Source organism: Dysidea avara, chromosome 8 (assembly GCF_963678975.1).
Source record: "Dysidea avara chromosome 8, odDysAvar1.4, whole genome shotgun sequence".
Taxonomy (NCBI): domain Eukaryota; kingdom Metazoa; phylum Porifera; class Demospongiae; order Dictyoceratida; family Dysideidae; genus Dysidea; species Dysidea avara.
This window is the reverse complement of record NC_089279.1, coordinates 1977879-2000836: the sequence shown is the minus strand read 5'-3', so window position 1 is coordinate 2000836 and position 22958 is coordinate 1977879. Positions and strand designations below refer to the sequence as shown.

At 41.0% G+C, this 22958-nt stretch overlaps 2 protein-coding genes across 2 annotated transcripts in view; one reads left to right on the top strand and one right to left on the bottom strand.

The window, feature by feature from the left end:
- Nucleotides 1-12006: 12006 nt before the first annotated feature.
- LOC136265251 (protein Skeletor, isoforms B/C-like) overlaps nt 12007-22958 on the top strand; it is a 29597-nt gene continuing 18645 nt past the window's right edge. The window contains exons 1-2 of the mRNA XM_066060110.1: nt 12007-12116; nt 12171-12287. Coding sequence (XP_065916182.1) covers nt 12062-12116; nt 12171-12287 — 172 coding nt within the window. The 5' untranslated portion in view covers nt 12007-12061. The remainder of the gene's footprint in view (nt 12117-12170; nt 12288-22958) is intronic.
- LOC136265256 (uncharacterized) lies at nt 20023-21637 on the bottom strand. The gene is made up of 4 exons (XM_066060118.1): nt 20893-21637; nt 20398-20844; nt 20185-20340; nt 20023-20137 (listed from the first exon to the last, which is right to left on the bottom strand). Exons 1-2 carry the CDS (start codon nt 21284-21286, stop codon nt 20459-20461), a joined length of 780 nt encoding a protein of 259 aa, XP_065916190.1. The 5' UTR covers nt 21287-21637; the 3' UTR covers nt 20023-20137; nt 20185-20340; nt 20398-20458.

The window sequence follows — 22958 nt, the reverse complement described above, 5'->3', positions numbered from 1 at the left end:
CCTGCTCTAGTGAACTCTCAGATACGACTCTACGCTGATGATATACTTATTTTTAGACCAATTTATTCAAATGAAGATACTTTAGCATTGCAGCGAGACCTTGATAGCATAGTCAGGTGGAGTGAAGACTGGCAAATGTTTTTCAACCTTAGCAAATGTGTACACCTTAAGATCACTAACAGGATATTAACAACTAACTCAACATATTTTATGAAACAACACCAAATTTGTAGATCTAACAATGCCACTTACCTGGGAGTAACAATAGATGAACACCTGAAATGGACAAACCATATCCAACATGTTACCTGTAAAGCAAACTCAGCCAATGCCTTTTTGGGACGTAATATTAGCTCTTGCACTCAACAAACTAAGAAGCTGTGTTATCTAGCAATGGTGCATCCTATCTTAGAGTATGCATCAACTGTCTGGTCTCCATACACTAACAGTAACATCTACAAGTTAGAAATGGTCCAACGAAGAGCTGCAAGGTTTATTACAAACAATTATTCACCCTGGGCTAGTGTAACTGAGATACTAGATCACCTGAATCTACCAACTCTTGAACAGCGACGGAACAATTTGAAACTACTTATGATGTATAAAATGGTGCATAGACAAGTTCACATCGATAATAGAAACTATTTAATCCCAACAGCAAGCCAAACACGAGGTCACGATCAACGATTTTTGCAGCCACACTCCAGAATTGACTCTTACCTTTACTCTTATTACCCCTCTACAATTAAATTATGGAATAACCTATCTAGCAGTACTGTGGAATCACCAACCTTAAACACATTTAAACAATATATTAATTATAGCTAAGTACAATCACTACAATTTATTCTTAATTTAATCTGTTGTACTATATACTCCATATGGAGGTTTCTGTACAGTAAACAAATAATAATAATAACACAACTGATGGCATACTCTAGTGATACAAAGAGCGCCGGGGTTAGGTGTCAGATGCCCAAATTCTTTGAAACCATCAAACGGGAAGAGACTGAATCCTTAACATAGCCATCTTTAGCTGTCTCAGAGCACCAGCGACCATGGCGTTTAATTAGCCTACCGGTACCACAGTCTGAGCTGCCGCAGTAGCACCACCTGATCTGATTTGAGACTGAACACCAAAATCAATTGCTTGAAAACCCAAACTCTGTAAATGCTCCATCAACAGTTCCCTTATCCTGGTGTATGACAAGGTCCCAGCAGCTTGTTGAAAAAGCTGTATATGCGATCACCTGGGTTCATGAGATGGCTGGCCTAACATCTCCAGCTGATAATCTATTTGTTCAGACAGTCCTGTCAGAAGAAGAACAGGATTGCCTATAGTACTGTATCTGCCAGGTGCTGTATGTACAGTGTAAGGTGGGTCGGTTGAACAGGAAAAGCTGTTATAGAAGCAAAATCATGTGACCACTCCTTCCACCGGTTAAAAACGTACAGGTATTTCTTGACAGTAGATGGTGCCTTACTGGAAAGCACTGTATGAAGCAAAGCTTTAGCTACGGGGCGAAGATGAGGATCCTCCATGTGCACAAGCTCTTGCCATATTGCCTGGCCTTGCATTGCTACATGGTGAAAAGAAACAGCAATATATATGTTAGCACACTTTAATGGAGTGAAAATAAATTGAAAAAAAACACGATATCTTCCATGCAGTGCCTGCTAACACATTAATGGCCAGCACTACAAATATCTGCAGTCACAAAGCAGATAGCTGAACTACAGCTAGGACACTGACTGACAGTGCCTGTAAAAAGCAACTGCTTAACATAAGGATTGCATAATACGCATTATGCTTTAGCACATTGACCGACGATGGCTTGGCACCCAATGCCTCAATTCAATATGAAAGTTGACACATCAAACCTGTCCTGACAATTGAAATCAGGAGCCAGAGCTCCCACAGTTAACATAAGGTGTGCGTAGTGATACTACTTACATTTAAAATAATAACCATGAGTATATGTGCCATAATTAACTGTCTGTGTACAGTTCTAGCTAAGCAAATATAAGAGGCTCCAAAATTGACATGCTAAAATCAAGTGACAATGCTAAAATCCTGGTAGTAGGTTTGGAGCTTGAGAAAAAACCTGATGTGTCACCCTTATGGGATATGAAAAAAATTTCTAGCAAGGGAAGGTCACACCAATCATGACCAAATGGAGCAAAATAAATGCCATCAGGTACAACAAGAGGTCACAATGGTGCTGAAGCCTAGCAAGGCAACACTAAAAATATCCTTACATGCACAGTTCTGAGCATGTCTCAGCAAGTGAGGTATAAGGTAAACAGGTGGACACCACCAATTCACCTCACCACTCCAGTGGCAAGTAAAGCAGTCAACTGCTTCAGCACTTGGGTTGAAAAATTGGCTATTACATCTAGGGAGTTGGGCATTATAGAAGCTGAAAAAATGGTCAACAGTGCATGGACCCCATTTCTGGTCAAGCCACTCAAACACAAGTGGATTAAGCTGCCAATCATCATAATCCTCTATGTGACTAGTATAGTCAGCTAGCTGATTTTCATTACTGGGGACCCACTTGGGTTCAATTGAAACATTGTGGTGAACACAATGAAAATTGTCATGTAAGTGTTCGAGCGTAAATCGGATGGCTGCAGGTTTGAGGCTACCTAGGTCCAGTCATGGATTTTTTCTCCTTTCTCCAACTTTTCAAACACACCTTAAGTAGCTAAAGTCTTTGAGCAGGCTGTAGGACCAGGTGTCCTACAGACCTTCAGCACTTGTGCTGTAAAGCATTAATAAATAAAAATAAATAAATAAAAATCAACAGGGCTTCCTTCTGTAGGTTTTGCAGTCTTACTGTCCACTTGGAGGATATGGGAAACATTCTGGTCATCTGTAAACCACTTCACTTTACAATTCTGAAGTTTTGGTAACAGTGACTGAAATACAAGCCTTACAGCACAAAGTTCACACCAAGTGCAACTCTGCTGGGCCTTTACAGGATCCCAGTGACCATGAGCAATGTAATGACCATGCTCAACAGTGTAACCACCAAAACCAGTATCACTAGCATCAGAATACACAACTTGGACAGCACCAGGCTGATGCCACAATGGCTGTGAGTTATACTCTTGTAAATTATAATACCAAAATGAAGCTCGTCAAGAGCTTCTGAACTCAATGATATCACAGCATCCCATGAATACCATGTGTTCAGAACTGCATACAGACTCCTATAGTCATTAGTCTACTCATTGGGCCCACAGCAATAGATAAGGAAATAATTTTATCCACAATTCTAGCAATATGATGAGCTGATAGAGTATACAACTGTCAATAGCAGAAGACAACAAGCTTAGTAGCTCTTGAATCTTTCTAGGTGGCACAATTATCTGTCCGTTTTGAAGGTCTATTTCAAAACCTAACCATGACACCTGAAAGGACAGTTCCCACGAAGACTTAACTGGGTGAGTAACAAAGCCAGCCTTGGAAAGGGAATCTTGAATGTTTCCAGCAGCAACTTCTATTTCAACAGACTCCCTCGTATATGGAATGTATTACCAATAATAAATTACGATCTTAGCCTACCTACTATCAAGTACAAATTCTATGGAATTATTTTGATGTGTAGGGAGACACAAGACACGTTTTCACTCCTTGGTAACTCCACAGGGACAGCTGAAACTTCTAGAAGCTCTATTACTTATCTCCATTGAACTACCCTAATAGAACATACATCGCGATATCTATACCCTAATAGAACACACACAACCTCTCTACCAACAATCAATCAATCAATCTCTCTCAACCTCTCTAGAGTAACCACTCTTCATATGAAGGATTCATCTTGGTAATGCACCTTGATTCAGAAAGCAACAAAAGACAACTCTTCTCTATCCAAATCCACATGGTTGTGTTGACCTTGCTCAGTACAGCTGATAAACTTGAATACCCATACTCAATACTGTACTGCATACACACTTGGTCATATGATAAGTAAACATTACAATACCATGACTAGGATGTAGAAATAAAACTACAATTTAGTTACTCTAAATTGATCCTCATACCTGAGACCGGGGGGGAGGGTAGTACATATATAAATAAAATCTTCTTTGTGTTTCAATTACATATTTTGTATTTTGTGCTCTATATTGTCACGATTGTTGTGTAGCAAAATGTCACTGAAGGGAATAATTGAAGGGATTTCAGGGCAGTGTGGGAACATATTTACCTAGTTGAAACATAATTGTGGTGAGATTGAATCTGGAAGCAATTTGAGATATAAGTGACTGAGGTCTGGAACTAGGAAATAGCAAACAAACTTACAGTGACATACAAGTCAATTCTTTATTGTTTTATAAGATTTTAAGGCAATTTTTTATATCAATAGTGAACTGTGAAAATGACCATAACTATAAGTTGCAATTTTTAAATTAGTGGACCATAAGCGGAAAATTTTTGAAAATGGCAATCTCAAGCTGACTGGATCTTGAAGTACTTTTGTCAAATCCCTGTAAACATGCACAGCACATGTGTATAATTTTTGACATTATTCTTTTCTGTGGTGCAGCTTGCTATTTAGTCTGACTTTTACAACTAGCCAAATCACCATTTACAACTAACCAAAAGTCATTTACAACTAGCTTTTTGCATTGGCCACAACTATAGCCCCTTTTTTTAGCCCCTGAAGTCACCTCCATCATTGGTAACAAGCACGCCTCATTTTATTGTACAAGATAGTTAATCATTTATTTAATACTGGTCCCAAATCGCTGTCTACCATCATTAAATCAAACTGCTAGCTACCAGAGCCCATCACAATCAGAAATTTAATCATATACAATCTTAAGTAAATGCATATCTCTATTCATTCCTACCCAGAACTATTCCCCATTGGAACGGTCTATGTAGCTATCCCAAATCTATATCTACTGTTGATCTTGAAACATTTAAACAATCAACTACTCCTACTTTATAATTGTAACTTATTGTATTTATTGTAACTTAGCACTCACTGTAATTTAGTACTCATTGTAATCTAGCACTTATTGTAACTTATCACTTACTGTATTATAGTTTAGCACTGATTGTATAACCTAACACCTATTGTAACTTAGCACTTATTGCAACTTAGTAGCTACTAATCATTATTGTAACTTGAACTAGGCACATATGTGTACGTATCTTGTACATTAGCGTAAAAACCCTGTTGGGTGTTTGCCAATCAATAAATAAAGAAACAAATAAACAAAATCTCAGTAAATAGCGATTGTGTTGCAAACGGATTTGGAAATCTTCAGTATCAAGATACACGACTACGTCGCGCATGTGCAGCAACTAGCCAATGAAATTTAAGCAGCATATTTGAACTCCCCGCTAAACTCTATTGCATGCCACGACACACACAGACACTTGGGTTGGCCTGGCCGTGCACCAAGCACCAGCACTTACTATGTATATAGACACACTCTAGAGGGTTGGCCTGGCCGTGCACCAAGCAAGAGTTTAATGATTGTTTGAAAATAATTATTTACAAAACACCACCATAGCTAACTATGAAACACCATATATACTGGAAACACTACCCAACACATTAATAAATGCCATGTGATCAGTGAGTTGCAGACCTGAGTGATGCTACAGCAGGGTCTACAACAATAAAGTATTGGTTTTGCCTAAATTTTGGAGACAGCCGACCCCAAATCTGCCCCCAAGGGAAAAAACCTCCACTGAACAAAAACCACATGGGTAAAAAAGAACAGCTGGAGGAAAAAACCATACATGATGCATGCAGCTGTAGCACCACATGTGCATCACTCTCGAACACAAACTGCAATAACAATAACCACAAGCAAGATTAAGCACATGGATGAATACATATATAATAGTCCAGAGTCTAGACCAACTGAGTAGGCTCATCATCTAGCTAATGTCTGTAAAGGTAAAAATAAATAAAAAATTAATTGAAGTCAACACCACACATCACATCCATTACACACTAACATCCCCTCAATAAAAATGAAGCAACAGTAGCTTGGTAAACGGCCTAGAATTGCCCTAGCAACCAACCATTCATTTAAATACCCCCAATTATCCCGCCACGCATGCGCAATAACGTACCGCGGAGAGCGTATTTTCTGTCTAATATTGCATAACCGACAGAAAATACCACTCCCCGCTAAACTCTATTGCATGCCACGACACACACAGACACTTGGGTTGGCCTGGCCGTGCACCAAGCACCAGCACTTACTATGTATATAGACACACTCTAGAGGTACAAAGAGCAGGACTCAGTATATATAAGGCTCAGGTGCCTAATCTTTGTGTAGCTTCTAAGAGAGAAGCAACTAAGTCTTTAACATAGCCATCCTTGGTGCTATCTGAGGACCAACGACCATGCCTCTTGAATAATCTGTCTGGTATTCTAGCTTGAGCTGCAGCAATAGCACCTCCTGACCTAAGGCTGACTTAGAGAACCCAAGAGATTCCAACCTGTCCAACAACAGCTCTCGTATACGAGTGTGTGACAATTGGCCAGATGGATGCAGCTGCTCACCCCCTTTTTCCAGCGAACGGAACAATATTCCAGAGGAGTTTGACAAACCACCCATGTCCATATATCGCTTAAGCATTGCAACTGGGCAAGTAACTTTAGCACTGCAAGCCACATACACCTGGATATAGACAACACTCTATATACCAACGGATTGCTGGAAGGTGACAGCAACCCTGCCATTTGATGAATCCAGGCAATAGCATATGTAGCTTCCTTCACAGCTGCTCGGGACTGCTTAGAATCTCCCAAGTGTTGAATATACAATGCCAGGTGAACTGGCTTTACTGCAAACATGTTGATATTGCTAAGGGACTGGGCCCATTTCATCCAGTGGTTGAAAGCATACATGTACTTCTTAGTTATAGAAGCAACCTTACTGTTGAGATCTGTAGTAAACAAGCTCTTGGCCAAGCACTTAAGATGGGGATCTTCCATGCACAATAACTCTTGCCATACTATCTGGCCTTGTACCACTGCAAAATACACATGATTTTTGTGCAATAAATATTCAAAAAGTCCATCACAATAACAGGCAGACAACTGTTTAGCATGGAAGCATCTCAGCACACTGACCTACAGTGGCTGACACAATACACACCAATAGAAGCATCTCAGCACACTGACTGACAGTGGCTGGCTCAACACACAACATAGACCAATGCTTGCCACAGAAGCATCTCAGCACACTAACTAACAGTGGCTGGCACAACACAAACCAATGCTTAACACAGAAGCATCTCAGCACACTGACCGACAGTGACTGGCTCAACACACAACATAGACCAATGCTTGCCACAGAAGCAACTCAGCACACTGACCGACAGTGGCTGGCACAACATAAACCAATGCTTAACACAGAAGCATCTCAGCACACTGACCGACAGTGACTGGCTCAACACACAACATAGACCAATGCTTACCACAGAAGCATCTCAGCACACTGATCGACAGTGACTGGCTCAACACACAACATAGACCAATGCTTACCACAGAAGCAACTCAGCACACTGACCGACAGTGGCTGGCACAACATAAACCAATGCTTAACACAGAAGCATCTCAGCACACTGACCGACAGTGGCTGGCTCAACACAAACCAATGCTTAACACAGAAGCATCTCAGCACACTGACCGACAGTGGCTGGCTCAACACAAACCAATGCTTAACACAGAAGCATCTCAGCACACTGACCGACAGTGGCTGGCTCAACACAAACCAATACTTAACACAGAAGCATCTCAGCACACTGACCAACAGTGGCTGGAACAACACAAACCAATGCTTAACACAAAAGCATCACAGGACACTGACCGACAGTGGCTGGCACACAGCCCTTACCTATAAACATGCGTAGATATACCAACTGTTGGTGTAGCAGATGGGTGCTCATTACACTAATTCTATGTATACTACCTGCCTGGGATTGGCTTATTGAACAGAGCACATTCTAATCATATACAACTTGCATAAGGAATTTTGTTAAATTTTTTTTTTTTTTTAAATATTTTTTATTAGCTATTCAATGAATATGACGCATGGTTTTAAGAGAACAACAGAGAGCCACCAACAGGCATGTTAAAATCAAATAACAAGCCAAGAACACAAGTGGTTGACCTCGAACCAGAAAAGAACCCTGAGGTACACCTACCGGGCAAAAACAAATGGTCAAACAGGGGCAGGTCACACCAATCCCTGACAAAAGAAGCAAGATGACTACCATCAGGACAAATTAGAGGCCAAAATGGGGCGGATGACCAATGAGGTAGTACAATGATACCCCTGCACTTACAGTTCTGAGCATGCCTTAGCAATCGTGGAATGAGGTAGACTGGGAGACACCACCAATTCATTTCACCAGTCCAATCACATGTGAAACAATCTACTGCCTCAGACCTTGGGTTACAGAAACGGCTATTAAACCTAGGTAGTTGAGTATTATAAAAGCTTGCAAAGCGATCAACTGTACACAGGCCCCATCTACTGTTCAACCAGCAAAACACACTTGGGTGTAATTGCCAATCATCAAAGTCTTGTATGTGACTGATAAAATCAGCTATCTGGTTCTCAGTACGAGGTATCCACTCAGGCTCAACAGACACACTATATTGTACACACAAGGAACATAACCTAGGGTTTTCTGTTGAAGGGCCGGGTTTTTACTACCCACCAGAAGAATCCGGGAAACATTTTGGTTATCAGTAAGCCACTTAACTTTACAATTTGAAGTTTTGATATCAATGATTGAAGAACCAGCCTGATACCTTTAAGCTCACGCCATGTAGAGCTCTGTTGGGCCTCTACAGCATCCCAATGGCCGTGCACCACATACTGACCATGTTCAACAATGTACCCACCAAATCCTGTATCGCTAGCATCAGAATACACAATTCTTACAGCACCTGGCTGGCACCATAAAGGCTGAGAGTCATACTCCTGAAGATTTGTTTCCCAAAATTGTAACTCACAGAGAGCCTCTGGACTCAGTGACAACATGTCACTCCAGGTATAACACTCATTAACCACTGCATACAAACTATGAGTCATGAGTCGACTAACTGGGCCCACTGCAAGGGACAAAGAAATTATCTTACTGTCTTAATTGCAGAAGACACTAAACTTCTAAAAGCATGCACCTTATCTGTGGGGACAATAATCTGGCCTGTTTCTAGGTTGATATCAAATCCTAACCAAGACACCAGGTAGGAAGGAACCCACTGGGATTTCGTAGGGTGAGCCACAAAGCCAGCATTAGCCAGGGACTCCTGAACAAATCTACTGGCAGCTTCGGCCCTTTCAGCTTCTACAGAGCAAATACTGTCCAGGGCTCAACCCAGAATATAAACCTAGAGGGGGCGAAGTAAGTCGCTTCGGATTCTAGGGGGGTCTGGGGGCATGCTCCCCCAGGAAAATTTTGAAAATTTAGGTGTAAATATACTCAATTTTGGTGAAATTTTACTGTGATGCCATTGAATATTGACCATTAGATTATACAACTTTGGGATCAATTAAACCTTTCCATTTCTCAAGGCTATAGGTATAAACCTAGGGGGGGCAATAGCTAACCCAGAGGGGGTCTGTGCCCCCCCCTCCCCCGCCCCCCCCTAGATTAACCCCTGCTGTCATCTAAATACACCACTATCTTATAACCATGTCCCCTCCAATACTTAACTAATGGCCTAAGAAGCTTAGTAAACAAGTAGCACGCTGAAGATAAGCCAAATGGAAGGATTTTAAACACAAAATAAGTCTGGACTTTATTCACAGGCCACATAAAGCCTAAATACTTCCAACAGGTTTTGTGGATGTCAACATGGTGATAACCAGACTTCAGGTCAAACGTAAATGCCTTATCACCTTTTTCAAATAACATCAGAGCTGTCCTAAGGTCTTCATATTTAAACCTCTGCTTCCACAGGAACTGGTTGAGGTGTCTGAGATTAATCACCAGACATTTCTTACTGGGTCCATCAACAACTAACAAAGGACTACATATAAAAGGTTGAAAGTCAACCTTAGCAATACAGTTATTGACTAGCAATTCCTGGATCGCCAGGGAAACAAAGTCACAATTAGCCAAATGGTTACAACCAAAATATGGTGTTGGTGAAGAAAACAAAGGAAACATATAGCCATACTGAATTGCATCCACTACCCTATGAGGGACATTCAAAACATCTATCCAAAACCTTATATGTTTCCTGAGGCCTCCTTGCATGGACCTGTATACTATGAAGTTCATCAACATCTAACTCCCAAATAGGACCATTGAGTCCAGCATCAGGGCCTTGCCCTTCAAAATCAGGGTTGCCAACTGGCAGTAAGTCATACAAATCACAGTCACTGTGTATTTCACATTCAAAAGGATACTGTTTAGATGCTGCAGCTGCTCCTCCTGGTGCCTAGGGACAATTTCTTCTGATGGCCAAACTCCCCGCAATAGAAACAGGCGCCTGAAACTGGGCGCGCTTGACGACCAGGAAGAACAACAGGTGTGGCCTGTACCGGAACCACTTCCGGTATCCTACTGATTCAAAGGGGCCTCACGCCCAAAACCGGTAGACTGGTGCGCGGAACGACCGCGCTTCTTCTTAGCTATTGCTGCTTTCCTTTCCGCAGCCTTCTCTGCCTTTTCTATCTTCTTCTCGTCGTCACTATCATCAGCCAACTCGTCTGCGTCATACTCAGAGACCAACCGAACTCTGAGCGGTCCGCCAACCGCCGGATAGCCTTTTGGCGGAATTTCAACAAACGCATACCTTCCTCTATTGCAAGTTGTACTTGCCGGAGCTCGGAGGACACAGGGGGAGAACTCGTAACCTCCTCAAGCCTCACATGAGCTACACGAAGGTGTTCCTGGACTGACTCGTTGAAGCGGAACTGCCTCTCATTGCCTTTCTTTCTGAAAGTTACTTCTGCTGAAAGACGAGCTTTCTTGGCTGCTCTCTCTGCAGTTTCTTCCTGTTCCTTCCGAAACTCAACCCTTAAGGCCTCAATAGACTGCTGAGTCGTTGCCTGGGAAGCGGTCACTATGTGGGCGATACGGTCCAGTTTAGCATTCGTCTCCAAGTAGCGGTAGCTAATGAGCTGCTGGAGCTTCCTCCACTTCCACTGCTTCCACCACCAGCCATTGAAGTGACTAAAGGGTTTATAACCGTGACAGTTACTCCAGAAGTAGCAGACATTTCGAACGAGGAAAAAATGAAGCAACAGTAGCTTGGTAAACGGCCTAGAATTGCCCTAGCAACCAACCATTCATTTAAATACCCCCAATTATCACGCCACGCATGCGCAATAACGTACCGCGGAGAGCGTATTTTCTGTCTAATATTGCATAACCGACAGAAAATACCATTTCACGAAAAGTAAATTTCATTGGCTATAGCTACTGAGGCTTTCACCAGCGTTCGAATCTGCGTGACGCCGTGCGTGAGTGCGTAGCAGTTAGCGTGACTTTTGCCATCACGTTAACTGGTACGCTCTCACGCACGGCGTCACGTAGATTCGAGCGCTGATGAAAACCTCAGTATCTGATGCTCGACGTAGTCGCGTACAGAAAATTGCATTGTCTTTGCAACAACCGGCCATGCGCGGTTTGAGCATGCGCGTGTTTTGAATAATAAAACGCGCGCAATACCGGGTTTAACAGTACGCAGGTATTGAAGCCGTTCAATTCCGCGTCGGTTAAATCATTGCATAACCGGAATTATACACACTTTTACGGCAAGTATACCAGGATCATCACTAGTTAACAAATACCAAAACCCTGTATTGCACGCATTTTATTATTCAAAACACGCGCATGCTCAAACCGCGCATGGCCGGTAGTTGCAAAGACAATGCAATTTTCTGTATCAAGCAACCTCAAAACCTCTGTACCAAGGTTCATTTGGCGCATGCGCAGAGAGCTGGCCCAAATACGGTTTCCGAAAGATTACGAGTACAAACACTAACCTTGTTGACGATTTGTATCTATGGTTTACGGCAGCAGCTGCTATATAGCGGTATCGAAGGCGGTATGCTTCTACTGGCACTATTCGCTATAATCGTTCAGCTAGTCAGCTATTCTGAAGGTAATAGATACACTGGCGACCCCAGTCAATCATAGTAGCGATGTTGTCCCACAGGTGAGGTACCGATAGGCAGTCTGCCTAACATCCAGCATGGAGTGCAGGGGGCGCTGTATGCAGTGGACGAGACTACATTATTGATCAGAAATTTTGAGTACGATGGCCAAGGACCTAGTAAGTCATTGTATTGTAAGATATTTCGTAGCTACGAGGTATAGACTCTTTTCAAGTAAGCTGCTGCCATAGCAACACCCGCCATTTTGGAGTACAACCCGTTTTGAAACCCTGGTAGCGTGGGGGAAAGCGTACGTTTAACCAGGTCAACCTTTGCTGTGGAATGCAGGAAGAAGAAGCTCTACTTCCTGGGTATTGTTTTACTCTTATAGAAAGCAACGCTACCAGGGTTGCAAAACGGATTGTACTCCAAGATGGCGGATGTTGCTATGGCAGCAGCTCACCTGAAAAGGATCTATTGCTACATTAGGAAATGTGCTACCAGGAAGGAGGAATTAAAGGCGAAGGAAACAGTGAATATACACCAATTGATGCCTTGTTTGTACGAGGCTGCATTATTAAATGGGAGGTTGCAGTGGGTTGGGCAGGAAAATTAGCGTTAAGCAATTTTGTGTGTCATGTATAGTATGTGGAGGTGCGTGTGTAGATGTGTACTCGAGTCAGTACTGCAGTTTTCTAAGTTCTTGCAATGTAGTGTCATGCGCTTTAGACATGCCTACCTATACAACTCGACAACTACAGAACATTACAGGTGCAGTTACATACATTTAAAGAACTGCGCATTAGATTAGATTAGATTATCAATTTTTGTCAAAGACATGGGTACACAAAAGGCACAGCCTGCAAACGTGCTCCCCATACAGAACATACAAGTACAAAAAACAAACACATAACAGTAACACAAAAACAAAACACAAAACAATAACATTAGAATACACGGATTGAAAAACAAAACAGTTACAAGATTATGCAAAAAGAAAACGACGAAGTGCAGTCCGGAACGCAACTGGATTAGTCAATTTTAGAATACGATGGGGAATGGTGTTCCATAGGAAGGGAGAGTTGATGAAAAAGGAAAAACGCCGGGAGTTAATAGTGGAGGATGGAATAAATAACGACATTGGATGAGATCTAGTGACGGTGGTAGAAAATTGAAAATACTTAGAAAATGGGATAGCAACTCTATTATGTAAAATATCATGAGTCAGACTGGTCGAAAAGTAAGATCTTCTGGTATGAAGAGTTGGCCAATGAAGTTCCTGTAGGCAAGAGTCTGAAGACCTAGACCAGTTATGGTTAATAGTATCCCATCTACTACCGCACACCCAACGGGCAGCACGACGTTGGATCGCTTCTAAATTAGTCACATCCTTCTTAGTGTGTAAGCACCAAACTAGGGAAGCATACTCCAGAATAGGTCTCACTACAGCCCGGTATGCAGTTGCTTTGACTGATGCAGAACATGAAAACAGAGTATGGCGCAAGTAATTCAGAGACCGTGATGCTTTGGCTACTAGATGTTTCATGTGATCACCCCATTTGAGTTGAGAATTAATGATTATACCCAGGTATCTCACTACTGACTTCAGTGAAATCTGCTGACCATCCAGAAAATAAGCACACAAGGGAGGAACACGTTTGTAAGAAATACAAATGTGACCGAGCCTGCGAAAACAGGGCATGTGGGCACAAACTACATCCCGTTACACAACAGGACATATCTCTGCAGTGGAATAATCTATTTGCATTCTGTAGCCTGTGTTATAAAGCCAATTAAATTTTTAAGTAACGCTAAAACATTTATGGCCATAGCATGATGGAATACAAAGTTAATTGTAGTGAAAGTTTGGAAAAGTAGGCAAATTTTGTGTGCCCACATGCCCTATTTTCGCAGGCCCAGTCACAAATACTATCACATTTCAAGGGATTCAGCTTCAATAGCCATTTCTTGCACCATTCAAAAATTGCAGTTAAGTCATCTTGGAGAAGTTTGCAATCATTAGAAGACACAATTTCCTTGTAAAGTGCAATATCATCAGCAAAGAGCTTGATGATACTGTGTTGGGAAACCTTACGCAGCTCATCAACATACAGTAGGAACAAAAGTGGGCCTAAAACAGATCCTTGGGGCACCCCAGATCTGACAGGCAGCCATTCAGAAAAGCTACCGTTCACCACAACCCTCTGATATCGTTTAGTCAAGAATGAATTTAGCCATGACAACAGATTTCCATGAATTCCCAGACTCTCAAGTCGAAGCAACAGTCGCTGATGTGGAACAGAGTCAAAGGCCTTAGCAAGGTCAAGGAGGAGGCAGTGAACAGAGTTACGTCGTTCAAGGCAAGCTGACCAGTCATCAAAAGCGGAGACAAGGAGGGTAACGGTGGAATGTTTGTTGCAAAAACCGTGTTGGGATTCACTAATAAGTTTGTGAGACTCCAGAGCATAGGTTAGTTGATGATGAATGATTCTTTCCATCACTTTCACAACAATAGAAGTGAGACTTATAGGACGATAGTTAGAAGAAAGGTGTTTGTCGCCTTTTTTATAAACAGGGACTATGTTAGCAGTAATCCAGTCTCTAGGTAATGATCCTGAGTCTAGAGACAGTTGGAAAATTCTAGACAAAGGTGAACAAATAAAGTCAGCACCAGGTAGGCTGGGATACTATCTGGACCACAAGCCTTATCCCGTTGCAAATTGACAAGTTCCTCATGAACATTCTCAGTAGTAAACTTAATATTATCTATCAGTTTGGGGTGAAAATGAATAGATTCACGTAGAGATGTTAAACTAGAACAATCTTCAGTTGTAAAAACTGAATTGAAATATTCATTAAAAATAGTAGCTTTTTCCAGATCATCAGAGATGAGTTTACCAGAACAGTTAAGAGGAGGAGGAGGCTGATGACACCCTTTCACTGAATTAACAAAGTTCCAAAATTTCTTGGCACTAACAGAGTAGGAATTTGATAAAGAGGAGATGTAATCTGCAGTGTCCTGTCTAGTCTTAGAACGAACAAGGTTGTTAACAGCCTTGTATTTAGACTTCACAACATCAGAGTTAGAATGTTTCATTTTGCGATAGAGACGACGCTTTACACGAATAAGGTGAAGAGTTTCCTCACTAAACCAGTGCTTCAGCTTAGTCTGCTTCCACTTAGAGGTAGGAACAACAGAATCAACAACAGAGAAAAACAGGTCCAAGCATCCTCAATGTCAGAGTGGAAGTCCAGCTGGTCCCAGGGAACATAGGATAAAAGCTCTCTGAAGGCACCGAGATCAGCCTTCTTGTAATTATACAACACTCTATTGTTAGCCAACAACCTTGGAGGGTTGACACACAAAGTAAATTCAACAGATTCGTGGTCAGTTCCTGGTAGATTATCTGATGGACATACAGCAGTAACGTAGTCAGGCTGATTTGTAAACAGTAAGTCAAGAATATCATTTTCCCTGGTGGGAAAGTTGACCAGCTGGCTTAAAAAATGATCTTGCACAATGGAACAGAGAAAATTGCTGTTGGTAGATGATACAACAGGGGAAGTTAGAGACCAATCAATGGATGGGATGTTGAAATCTCCACACAACACCAGCGGGGTGGAACTGTCCCGAATGGATGCCAATGAACAATTGAGGCTCTCCAAAACATCAACAGGAGACCCCGGAGAACGATAAAACACCCCAAACAGGATGGATCTTGGCACTGTAAGAAGCTTGAGCCACAAGATTTCACAGTCGGTTTCCAAATCAGGCAATCTAACTGCAGGAATAGTTGAACGAACAATTATCATAATGCCTCCACCATGTCTATTGCGATCCTTACGAAAGATGGTATAATCAGAAGCTAATATTTGAGAACTAAGGATAATGTCGTCCAAAAAAGTTTCAGTGACAGCAATAACATCAGCATTTACCACTGACAAAAAAGCTGAGAGAGCAAACCGCTTAGGGAACAAACTTCTGGCATTGAGACAAATACAACGAAGGTAACCTGATTGAAGGTGAAAAGAATCATTAGTTTTGATTGAAGGAGCAATACAGTCAGAACAATATCAAGGATCAGAAGTAGGATGATGTGCCAGTTCATCATAAATTGCCTCCGAGACAAACTGATCACACGACACATGAATCCACTTGTTACATCCATCACAGCATAAAGCTTCATCATCATTATTAACAATTAATCCACACTGACCACAAAGGAAATCCGGACCAGGATTGAAATGAATGTCTCCTGACAGCAGGATAATCAATTTAAGGCAAAACGGACTGAGTTTCCAATTAAAGTGCACCACACGAGGCGAGCGAAAACCACTGAGAAAGGAGCAAACAACCATATCATCCGTCGAAATACTCACTGAAGACAATGATAAGTCGATATCTACCTCAGGAAAACAGAAGGTTCCACAAAACTTAACACACGAGAGAACCAAAATCAACAGCCACACACACTTCGCCATTTTTTTTTTTTGTTTTTTTTTTTTTTGCATACTGACATATTATTAGCAAGTCCTGTGAGTCAGTAGTTGTTGCTGAAAATTTGTTGTTGAGTAACTGTGCACGCACATGCTTGTACAACGCATGACACTTTGCATTGTAAGAACGTGGAAAACTGTGATTGTGTGTGTGTGAGTGTGCGTGAGCGCATGTGTCATCTATGCGTGATAGAGAACTTGGAGAGGGGGTTGGACACGATTTAAGCACCTCTAAAACAAATTATGGGAAACTCATTTTATTTGAAGAGGTTTGTACATTGATCTCAGTTTAATTCAGTAAAGTATCATTGTTCTGATTATAGAATACATATGTGACAATTCTGGAGAAGTTCTATACCAATCCGCAACTTATTAATTTCATCCCAATCACCAAGCGCTTTTTCAAAACAAAGTACAGTGGAACCTCAGTCATCCGGACCCCACTTATCCGGATTCTCGATTAACTGAATTACGGAAATGACTGCTCTATTAGAGTAGTGACTGTTCTATTAGGGTAGTTGAAAATACTGATATTTAAAAAAAATTTTGATTATGCTATTTCAATATTATTTATACACAGTTTCAGAGATATGGACTTTTCAGACTTATGGGCCACCTCTGGCACCAAGGGGTTCAGATAACTGAGGTTCCACTGTACATCACCTTGAAGCTTATGTGAAGCACCATCCGAATATCTAATCAACCCTAGCCAACCCCATCGTTTTTCATGGTGACTATTGAGGGTCATGTGAAATACCAAATAAAGCAATGCATTTAAGGGCAATATATTATGTGGCGCTTAAAGTGCGTCCAACCTCCTCTGGAGGACTTGCACATGTGAAGTAACGGTTGCTAGGCAGACATGTTTCAGGACAACTTTCTATAGTGCATATTGGGTCATAATGAAGGTAATGAGATTTATTCACTAAGTGCTGGGTATAGTGGAATTGGGAAGTGGGGCTGGTTTTGAAATAGAAGATCTTATCATTGGCTTCGTGAAATAGGTGGCTAATTAAATTTCGATACATTACTCACCAATTCTAACTTCTTCACCTTTTTTAACGAGCTGGGTGGTATTTACAACACAACTCAACACTGATTCGCTTCATTATAGCCTGTACCAAATCCTGAGAAAGCGCTTTTCAGCCACAACACTGTCCCAAAACATGGCCGACAACTACGGTTGCTTAGCAATTACGCTGATTTACATCACGTTGCAAGTCCTCTTTTGGTGTGACATCACCACTTAATGAAATGTAGTGAGGTAGTACATTCAGTTCCAAAAGAAGACAACAGGATGACTCAGTTAATCAACACTATCTACTGTTGTTCATCATACCCTAGGTGTCTACTGTCCCCTAATTACAAGAATGTTCAGTGATGAGTTATTTTACAATTTATGCAAGGATACTTTTTTTCTCACAGAACATTTGCAGTGCACAGTCTATAGGTCCATTAAAGCTTAAGCTTAGATATAGAGCTAGCTGAGTTGTCGCTTAATGTATCCGGTACATGGTAATATATCTGGCGTTCTTGTTACTATTAAGTTATTATATTTAAATTTAAATTATGGCCACACAGATGTATTTATCAAGGTAGTGGAGTCAGTCCTGACAGCAAATAAGTTTCAGCTACCATCACCAGCTGCTACTACCACCAAAGAGATAGCTGTTGCTGTTATCCAGTGGAGCAAGGAAGAGACACACACGGAACAACTTACAGCTTTTGTAAAATATCTTGAGGCACAGCTTAGAGGTTGCTGTGATGTCAAGAGTTCTTCAGGTCAGCTGAAGAAGGAAAAGTTATGGGGATTGTACCATCAGAAAAGAACATCCAAGGACTTTAACAACTGCTGGCACCGATTTCTAGAGAGCTTGATAAAAGTGGAAAAGGCACACCCAGCGTTCTATCAATATGTTACACAAGAGCTGTTTAAGAAAATTATTGAGGAAGCTTTCCCAGTTACTCCATCTAGCTCAGCTTGTATTGCATCAGTAGGTTCAAAGAGATACAATGGCAGAAGTTTAAACTATGTAGAGCAGAATGCAGTCCGTTATGTAGCTGGGTATACATGTAGAAAACTACGTGATACAATTCAAGCTTTTACTAATCCCAACAAGAATGCTATGATACTCTGTTTATCAGAAATGGCAGGTGGCGATTCAGATGTAAATTTGGGATCAGAGGACTGGACCAATACACTTGACAGGGGTGGTCTTTGGCTAGTGAATGACCAAACATTCACATTTTTTGCTATAATGGAGGAGTTAATACAAAGTAAATGGACAAAAGCAAATGTAGAGGAACAAGGGGAAGGAGCTAAGCAAAGTTTAACCAATACCATCTTACAGAATGAAGACATCTTATTTCAATGGAGTTTTTGCAGTAGTGGACTGGATGATGAAAAATCTTTGCTAGCCAAGATTGTGGAACTCTTTGTAACAGTAAGAGGATTTGCACGTGCCAGTAGTTGTTTAGAGCTGTTCAAACAAGCTCACCAAAAAACACTACAAAAGAAAAAAGCACTTAGAAAAACTATATCTTAAGTATATACACAGTTAAATATCATTATTCCATGTCCTGTATTATAATAATTATGAATTAATAATTAATTACTGAAATGACTGTAATTATATTATTTAAGGCATATTAGGTTGTGTAACAGTATATCTAGTGCTTGTACCGCCTCTTTGGTAATGGTTCATTTTCTTGATCTGAAACACATTTTCTTTTGGTTAGTTTTGAGTCATGGCTACTTCCTCGACAATTGCCTTTTATGGTCCCACAGGTACCATTGATGACACGAATTGCTTGTATGTTCTTCACAAATTGGTGGCCATTAGGGTTGTCATTGGTACCAACCCTTTGCTGTTGTTGGCTAAAGAACTTTTTCACTGCATCCTGGCACAGGCGGTTACTCAAAAAATATTCAACACCTGGTATTTTAAAGATGTACTCAAGTATCTCTACAAAAGATGACACTGCAAAGATGATGGTATAAATTTTATGTACAGTAGCTAACTATTATTACACAAACCTGTGATTCTGATGCCACATCTGGTCACTGAACTTAGCATCATCATCTCTTTCTCACTCTTGGAAAACCCAACTCTGTCAGCTACACTTTTCTCCCACTTGTCTAACCATGGTATGAACTCCTCTAATAGCCACTATAAGGATGAAAACACAGGTGTCAGACAGAAGAATATTACATGCCTTCAAATCCATACTAAATTTCAGGAAATACAGTAGTTGAACAATGCTGCCACTAAATATGTGATACAATATTAGACTGCGTGTGACATATATACATCAAAGATTCCTATGATCTGTGTGCAGATGCATGTGAAAATACCTTCACTCAGCCTTCGCAAATGGCTTTTTGAAGTCATCATTTTCGCACCTTCCAGTGGATGTGTTGGAAACATTTAAGCAATCAAAAAATTTGTTGAAGTTAGATACAAACACTGCTGTCTCTTGCTTTTACCCCTCCTAGTATTCTCAGGGCTTTAGCAACATGATTGCTGAGAACCTTTATATCATAATGAGCAACAGGTTACAATAAAATAATCAGCTAACCTGAGCTGCCAAATCAACCCGCATTCTTGAATGACTTGTTAGCCTTATATGTTCAAACTTGAGCTTCTCTAGTAGAGCAAAACCAGGGCTATCTTGTGACCGGTTCTTCCAGTATAGGTCAACCAAGTGAGACCACAGAATCTCCTTTCCATCAAACTGCATTTGCAAGCAAGATGCATGTTACAACACAATGGCATATATCAGTTATATTACCCAAAACCTTCTCTTTGAGTTAGACCAGCGATTTCTAACTGTCTTAATCAGGTGAGGTGGATCAGATATAAAATACAGGAAGCGTCCATCGGTTGCATATGGGGTTTATTGTTTTATAGATGTATGTCTTGCAGGTAGGGTCATGTAAGCGAAACAATCGTCTGTTTGCTGCCAATCCATCACAGGTTAAACACATCACCTTTAAGCCACACAGCTCAAGACGACCGATTGCCTCCCATAGTGGCTCGTACATCTGGTCTCCTGTTAACGCTGTGCATGGAAATTGAGCATAAGGGAAATTTAGCTTGGTGAACAAGCCCCTAACAAGTAACACGAGCATTGAGTTGGCTAAAGGAAGAGAATGACTATCATCTGTTTTGCTGGCATTCTCAAAAGCACTTAAGTGGGAATTCACCTCTCCCAGGTTAGTAAAACCAATGATGGCCCCTACAAATGTAGCTACAAATCAAGTATTCAGTAATCATAATTTCTCACCAGTGTGCTTGTCATACACCAAATCTTCTTTGATGTGCATCTCATCCATGAGAATGGCAACATGTTTCTCCCACTCTTTACAGGTTGTTGGATTGGCAGCTTGCATCAATTGTGCATCCACATCTGTTGAGAATCCAGTTGTCGCTTTTGTGTAATATGTATAATCCCTGAGGGTTCTCTGAGATGGTAAAGTAATTACACCTGATTCTCTCAACATCTCATATGCAGAACTAGATAGATGACGAAGGTACAAGCACCACTGGATTATCAGGGGATCCCACATAATGTTCTTGGAGTTTTTCAAATTAGCTTCCCTCAGCTGTGCATCCCAAAACATTCTCTGAAAGCTGTCATGAGGATAGGTCTGGCTAATATGTGATGACTTCTCTTTCATGATGGTTAAAAGATCTTCATGCAATTGATCATCGACCACACTACCTCTATCCTCTATTGCTTTTTCCAATCTCAGCTTTAATCGTTCTATTGTTGTTTATACAGTCTGTTTTTCTGGTGTAGCTGTTGCATTCTTTCATCTTTTTTTAATGATGTCAGTTTGCAATAGTTAGTATGGCTCTCTGGATGGCACTTATCATCATTTCCTTCTTGGACTGCTCGGAGTGCCATGCGATTCAAAGTTTGTCTGTAGTTGTTACATTGGGAACATCTTACTCCACCACCTGGAGGTATCAGCAACCCACAGTTTGTACAGCGTATAGTATTGTGTGCCTTGTCATGGTACGCTACACATTCAGTACCTGTTACACATGAAATATGTATAAAACCAATAAAACATAAATATAATTACCTGGTACATTCATAAACAACCCTTTCCTAGGCTCAACTAAAACAGCATACTTATCATCTTCATTGCCACAACACACAGTACAAGAGTTAAGGTAAGCTGTTCAATCCCGAATATTTGCAACGGAATCAATTAATTGTGGCATGGTGGATAGCAGGGGTGTGTTACAGGTAAGCTTTTTCCCATCAATGTGTACAGCCCAGGAAAAGTCTTGCTGTACCACCAGACTCCTGGATATTGTGGGATGTTCTACATCATCACCAACAGCTATCATTGATATCAGTAGTGGCCCGTTGTCTATGTCAGCTGTCACATCAAACCAGCCTATGTAATAATACACTCCTAAGCTAACAATGTAGACCCAGTAGCTAAGTAGTCATACCTTGTGGCAATATTGAATCCACTCCCAAGCGATGCTGCAGTGTAGCAAGGTTTTCTGCTGGTGCCCCCATATACACTTCTTTTGGTATTAACATCTTCAGGACAGAAACAGTTTCCAGTGCAATACTTACAGGAAACGACTGTGAGATAGTAACAGTGTAGCCAGATCTCTGAGCCCTTAGTTTTCTAAATAAATTCTTAGGCTGGACAGATAGTCGAAACCTACGAGGCATCCTGCAACACAAGCACCATGAGGCCTAGAGTCATGCAGTCTTGAAATTAATAATACCACTACTCATATTCCATGGGCCATATACTCAGCTTTTACTCATGATAGCATTCCATAAACGTGATTTATAACAGTTTAATAGTTGAAGTTTTATTATGTAAAGGGCCATGCAAAAAGGAGCTGACATTTGAGCGTCCCAGGGAAACAAGGTGTAGCATTGCTTAAAGCACACAGAAAGTACAAAACCTACAATTTGTCTAAAATGGAAATAGCTACGACATTGAAATGTGGATATTAGAAAACTACTTGCTTTAAGGAACATCTATTCACCTACATAATATTGGAAGTTTGCTTCACTTCTCAGTTATAGGGAGACAAAAAATAACAACTTTACGGACGGCTTTCAAGACAGTGGTTTAAAGCAATTCGAACACTAATACACGAACGAAACTAATGCAAAATCAAAGACAGCATTCGACATACCTCACTTCCACTAGCGTCCACAAGTTATAGTACTAATTAGCACCTTGCGTTGGCGAAAAGAATGGCAACAACACTCAACAAATTATGTGGTTTGAATAAAACCGCCAATGAAACCAAGAAACCGCAACGGACACGGAGTGTTTCAACAGAAACCATAGTCCGTTTCCTATC

What these genes read in the sequence shown, in the direction of transcription:
- LOC136265256 (XM_066060118.1), bottom strand. Translation starts at nt 21,286, where the DNA reads ATGAAAGAGAAGTCATCACATATTAGCCAGACCTATCCTCATGACAGC. An exon ending in GGTGTATGACAAGCACACTG is followed by an intron (nt 20,845 to 20,892) that starts GTGAGAAATTAT and finishes CTACATTTGTAG; the next exon opens with GGGCCATCATTGGTTTTACT.